The sequence below is a fragment of the Littorina saxatilis genome, linkage group LG11 (genome assembly GCF_037325665.1).
Source record: "Littorina saxatilis isolate snail1 linkage group LG11, US_GU_Lsax_2.0, whole genome shotgun sequence".
Classification (NCBI taxonomy): domain Eukaryota; kingdom Metazoa; phylum Mollusca; class Gastropoda; order Littorinimorpha; family Littorinidae; genus Littorina; species Littorina saxatilis.
The window spans coordinates 2287987-2293986 of NC_090255.1; the positions used below are offsets into that span (position 1 = coordinate 2287987).

The 6000-nt window shown below is 44.6% G+C and overlaps 1 protein-coding gene across 2 annotated transcripts in view; it reads left to right on the top strand.

The window, feature by feature from the left end:
* Positions 1-6000, top strand: part of LOC138979401 (neural cell adhesion molecule L1-like) — a 35179-nt gene that overhangs the window by 20130 nt on the left and 9049 nt on the right. For both annotated transcript variants that reach the window (XM_070352117.1, XM_070352118.1), the window contains exons 8-11: positions 1367-1578; positions 3002-3154; positions 3712-3855; positions 4926-5249. In XM_070352117.1, the coding sequence (XP_070208218.1) occupies positions 1367-1578; positions 3002-3154; positions 3712-3855; positions 4926-5249 (833 nt within the window). The remainder of the gene's footprint in view (positions 1-1366; positions 1579-3001; positions 3155-3711; positions 3856-4925; positions 5250-6000) is intronic.

Below are 6000 nucleotides of genomic sequence, written 5' to 3' on the forward strand. Positions count from 1 at the left end.
TCTCGATCGAAATCCACGACTAACTAATTACCCTCCAAGACGGCGAAACGGTTCTCCCTCTGGGTTAATGGCTTCCTTCTCTGCAGCGTTAATAACGTCTGCTCTCCGACTTGCCTGGTCTGTTGATCTCAACGGCCTATTCTTCTACTTCCGGCGTTTCTGTATCTACGTAGTTGCTTAGCGATGTACAAACACTTGGTTGTATAAACAATTCGTCGCTAAGAACTACAAGTTGAAATAATTAGATCAGACACGACATTTCTACAATAAAAGAAAGAATTGTGGCTGAAAGAAATGACGTACATCTTTCTGACGTAGATAGTCTCGGTAATCTCGGACCCGCGTGACGTGATTATCTAGTAGTCTCGGCACTCGCGTGTTCTAATGAGCTAAAAGAATCAATCCTTTACAGTCGTCATTGTTGTTGCAAATATATAGCCCTCTCTTTCAGGTATTTATGAAAGCTTCAAGCTTTAATCTGAAAAAGTTACAGCTATTCTGAAAAATACGTATGTGCTCTATTGTTTAATCTTGCAAAGCAAAGTGTGATTTGTCTCGTGAAGAATTTTCCTTCAATCAGTTTTAGATTAGCAGTGATAGGGATATTACAAACAACACAAAAGCAAACGACCAAACATATCCTTTATTCGCCCTTTAATGATATACGATACCAATACACGAACAGCCTGGCGGTGACCTTACACGTAATTTATCATTTATAAGCCACCGAGACAAAATTTGTCCTCGAAATTTCTGTTCAATTTCTCCTGAAACATGCAGAAATGACAGAATTTTGACATGAGGGCATAATTCGCAATGTGACGTTTTCCCGAACCTTGTTATGATTTTGAGGTCAGGTTATTTTCATTAGAAGAGAGGTCATGGTTCTTTTAACCAATGTCGTTTCTCAAGTACAATCCCGACAACCATTAAGTAAATGCTATCAACCATAAAGCCTGTTGTTAATGGGGCGAAGTCCATTTCGCGAAGTTTGCTTCACGAAGTTGGCTTCATGGAGCAAAACACACCATATGTGACCCTCCACCACGAAATGAGTCGCATGTCACCTCGCGCGGTTCTGCGCTAGGCTTAATATAAGTCCGGGGAGTGTCTGGTAACAGTGTGAGGGTCACCTTAGTTACAGGCTTATAACTCAAACAGTTTTCGCTCTTTTCTAAAACGGTTTTCACCACTGGATAGAGCATAAAAAACTCTTTATTATGTAAAAATATTAAAATTATGCAAAGGTGACATGCGACTCATTCCGTGGTGGAGGGTCACATATTTGTTACAAAATTCTTCTCAAATTCGACTTCGTGCTTCATTAAGGACAAGCTAAGCATACAAAACTCACGGTGTGTTTCAGTGTCAACGTCCCTGGCGATGAAACGCCGAGCGTGGCGTGGTTCGACAACGCCAACAACCCGATCGTCAGTGGCCGGGGCCGCTACACAATAGAGAATTCTGGCCGCGTGTTGCTGATCGACTCTCTGAGAGAAGCAGACGACAAGCTCTACACCTGCCAGGGCTCCAACACACTGGGCTCCACCCGGGCAACCATGCAGCTCAATGTCACAGGTACGTTTAAAGACACAGTCATTAAGAAAACATTGCGAATGAGGAAGTCCGCAGAACCATCGCTCAGCACGTGGATCACTATGAAGACCAGTTGACCACTGACTGTCAAGAAGAGGAAGCTGAGATGGTATGGCCATGTTACAAGAAAGGCGGGCTGTAATGATATCCATGATACCTGTGAAACACCAGGAACCCAGTACCTCTGAGCTATAGCGGATACTGTTATATTGTGCTTACTGAGAGTATCTTCCCTTTCTATAACAGTAAACCATAACATCACACGGGCTCTCTTAGACCACCCTCCACGGTACGGCGCGCAGGAAGAGGAGACAGACAACATCGCAGAGTGGACTGGGAAATGCTTCGCAAAAACGTAGAATACTGAGGTCTAACGAATGACGTATCACAACGTGCGCGGTCGTCCTTGGCGGTCAATCAATCAATCAATCAATCAATGAGTCTTATATCGCGCATATTCCGTGGGTACAGTTCTAGGCGCTCTGCAGTGATGCCGTGTGAGATGAAATTTTATACGGCCAGTAGATTGCAGCCATTTCGGCGCATATTTACCTTTCACGGCCTATTATTCCAAGTCACACGGGTATAGGTAGACAATTATTAACTGTGCCTAAGCAATTTTGCCAGGAAAGACCCTTTTGTCAATCCTGGGATCTTTAACGTGCACACCCAATGTAGTGCGATCATTGCGCAGACGACACTTCTAGACCGCCAATCATTTTTTGTGCGCATCACGTGCTCCACATAAATCGGCCGGAAACGAAGCAATTGGGAAACCTGGATTGCTCACAACCGGCAGAGGCTGAGACAGCTATAGTGCAGCGCTAGTCAGTGCTGTGCCCCTACGACCCAGGCGGGTTACGGTATCAGTAAGCAGTGAGTGAGAATTTAAGAAAACACGTAGGAGAAGTTTTGCTTAGAACTGTAACTTCAAAGAAGTCCAAGAGACACACACCTGCAACGATTAACTTGAAAATTCTCAGTAACTATATTAATTAACCCCTCGACTTTGGGTAAATGGGTAAATAGCAGATACATAGTTTGCTAGATAAACAAAAGGTCAATACTCTGACAAGGAAAACAACTGCTGTACATTGGTCTTTGGATTACATCAAGAGGATTGCCTCCCCTAGAGACCGTTTCATCAGTTGTGGGATAATCGCTATACGTTGTATGTTTTATCCATATCTTAAATAAATTTAGATTCTTCTAGCAGTCAAGGGGTTAATTAAATCAACAAATCTTTCATTTTATGTCAGCAGACAGTCGTTCGTGTTTATGAAAAAAGCAAGATTAAAAACATACAAAACCTTGCCCAGATCACCCTCAAGTTTTTGAATACATTTGCATGAATTTGCATAAGCATTTTGACAGATAATTGTTGACACGTTTGTTCCTGCTACAGCCGCGCCCATCTGGGTGGAGCCACTGCAATCCACCACTGTCCCTCAAGGCCAGGACGCCGTGTTTCACTGTCAGGCAAGGTCAGCTGTCGGCGAGGTCCCCCCTGATCCCCCCAGGTGGCGTCGGAACGGCATATCCATGAATAGTGGTTACGGTCAGTATATTTTGTTGCAGAACAAATAATGCCAGGCCCCATCCCCCTTGTACCCCTCCGTTCTTCTCAACTTGCTGGTGGAGCTGAAAGGATTTTTTTCTAGCTCAATTTTGTTATTTCTGTAGAGATGTTCATGTCTAGATTCAATAGCAGACCAGCAGCGTTTCAAATTAAATGTTTATAAAGAGTTCCATAAATCTTGATATGAAAGGAAGTAATAAATACGTTAAATTATTTGGTCATTAGCCTTTCGAAATGACCGTACACACACACACACACACACACACACACACACACACACACACACACACACACACACACACACACACACACACACCACTACCATCACCACTATTAACAACAACAACAACAACAACAGCAACAGCAACAACGAAAACAACGACAACAACAAAAACAACAAAATCAACAACAGCAACAAAAACAATATTAACAACAACAGCAACATCAACAACAACAAAAACGACATCAACAACAACAACAACAACAACAACAACAACAACAACAACAACAACAGACACCTTTTCCTCATATTACAGACCCCAACAAGTACGAGTTTTCTGAGGGTCGCCGCGTCCTGACGGTGAAGGCCACGAGGAAGAACGCGGACATCGCCTGCTTCCAGTGCTACGTCGGCAACAGTGTGGGTGATTCGTACGGTGAAGGCTGCCTCAACGTCATTCGTGAGTAGTCTCCCGTTTTGTGGGAATAGAAGAATTCAGGAAATAACTCTGTCGAGTTTGTATGGGATGTGAAAGAATGAATACTCTTGCTTTTAGTGAGTCAAACTCTCTACACGTGACAATATAGGCCAGTCACAGGGCCGGACCAAATGAGTTGTAAGGAGGGGGTTCCTCCTTTTTTGGGGGGGCAAATCAGCGAAGTTCCCCCGGAAATTTTTTGAAAAACGGTTAAAATCTGTGCAATCTGGTGCATTCTGGGCCTTGTTTTGAGGGTTAAGAGCAGCATTGTGGGGTAGGGGGGGGGGGGGGGTACCTTTTTCTCATCGGATTTCACATTGAATAAAATTTGTTAGAGACACACACAAAATTTATTTAAAAAAAAACAAAACAAAAAAAACACTCAAAGCAAGGTACATGCTTTTTCCAGGGGTGGGGTTCCGGAACCCCTGGAACCCCCCCCCCCCCCCTGGGTCCGGCACTGAGTCACTATAGCGAGATGGAGACTTGTGGACAAGGAGCACGTGTAGAAAGTTTGCCTCACTAAACAGCAAGAGTATTCACTCTTTCACAACCCACACAAACTCGACAGAGTTATTTCCGGAGTTCATCTATTGTGTCCCCTTGCTACAGTATCTCTGGCCAAAGTGACCTGACTTTGGCCGAGCTGAACCGATCAATCTGGTCCTGCAAAAGCAAAATCTGGCGACCTTGACGGAGATTGAGTTGACACAACTTGTCATCATTTTTACGAGCTTTCATTTATAAAGCGTCGGGTGACTATAAAAACCATGGTGGTAGGGCCTAGTTATCAAGTCCAAGTTGTTAATCATTTGGAGGTCAAAGGTAATCTCAAAGACCCATTCAACCTTGCTTATAACCACAACGTATCATGGCCAACGGGGACGCAGACAAGTATGACCGTTCTGCTTGAAGTTCTAAAAGATATGCGACAGAAACAAGAAGTATATAATGCTTGCAGATTGGGAAACAAATCTTGACCCTTTTAAGTAAGATAAAACGCGTCAGGTTTTAAGAAACAGGACGCCATTCTTTCTTGCATTTCGTTCCAGTGCCGATACAAATCATCACCAGACCGGCAGCAAAGCAGTCGATAGACAAAAAAGGCGACATTGTAGACCTGACCGTGGTGGCCACGTCTGACAACCTCTACCCTCTGGCCTACACGTGGTATTTCAACAACGTCACGTATGATTCCCTGCACGCTCCGCCCCACGTCATCTACGACGTCAACACCAACCTGGCCTACATCAACACCAGCGACCTGACGGACCAACAGATGCGGGACATCAGGGGAGTGTACAGACGTCAAGTCTACCACGAGTTTGAGACAGTCTTTGTGGACATGGAAGTGGACTTACTAGATGACCCATTAGGTGAGTGGAGACATTTTCGGAATTTGAAAAGCTCTCACGAGACATTCGTACTGCATTCTCTTTGTTAGGCTTCAATTATCGCGAGAACTCAGTACACCGAGTCTCCGCAGCTCTCGCGAGAGTCCACCCCACGTGCTTTGCTTTGCTTCAAAGGCCAAGAAAGCTTGCTAAAGCTTGGACTATCGACCCTACCAGTACCGCATGTGAGCCCCATATCGGCCCCTTGTTATTTTACACATGTCTTCTGGGGCCCAGTTAGCCGATCTGGGTCCCGTGTGGGTAGCATCTGGGTAACCACGAAGGGAGTGGAGAAATGCCACCCTCATTCACCCCATACGTTCCCCACATAAAGGAAAGCTATAGAGGGTCTAGTGTAGGTGGTTGTGAAGTGGAAATAACTGAGGGAAAGTTGGGTGGTACTTGGCGGTTCATCGAACAAGAATATTGGAAAGCGGTTTACCGAGAGCAGTTATGTTCTAACTAAGGTCTCTGCAAAAAGCAGATATGGGTTATTGGAACAAATACTTTCATGAAAATGATGCACATGATGAGGGGCTATTCTGTCATGGAGCGACGGGGAGGAGGGGGGGGGGGCATTGATTATTGGATCATAGGAACTAATACTTTTACGAACATTGGAGACTAAAACATGTTGAGGTCAGAGAGAGAGAGAGAGAGAGAGAGAGAGAGAGAGAGACAGACAGAGACAGAGACAGAGAGAGACAGAGACAGACTGAGAGAGAGCCGGAGA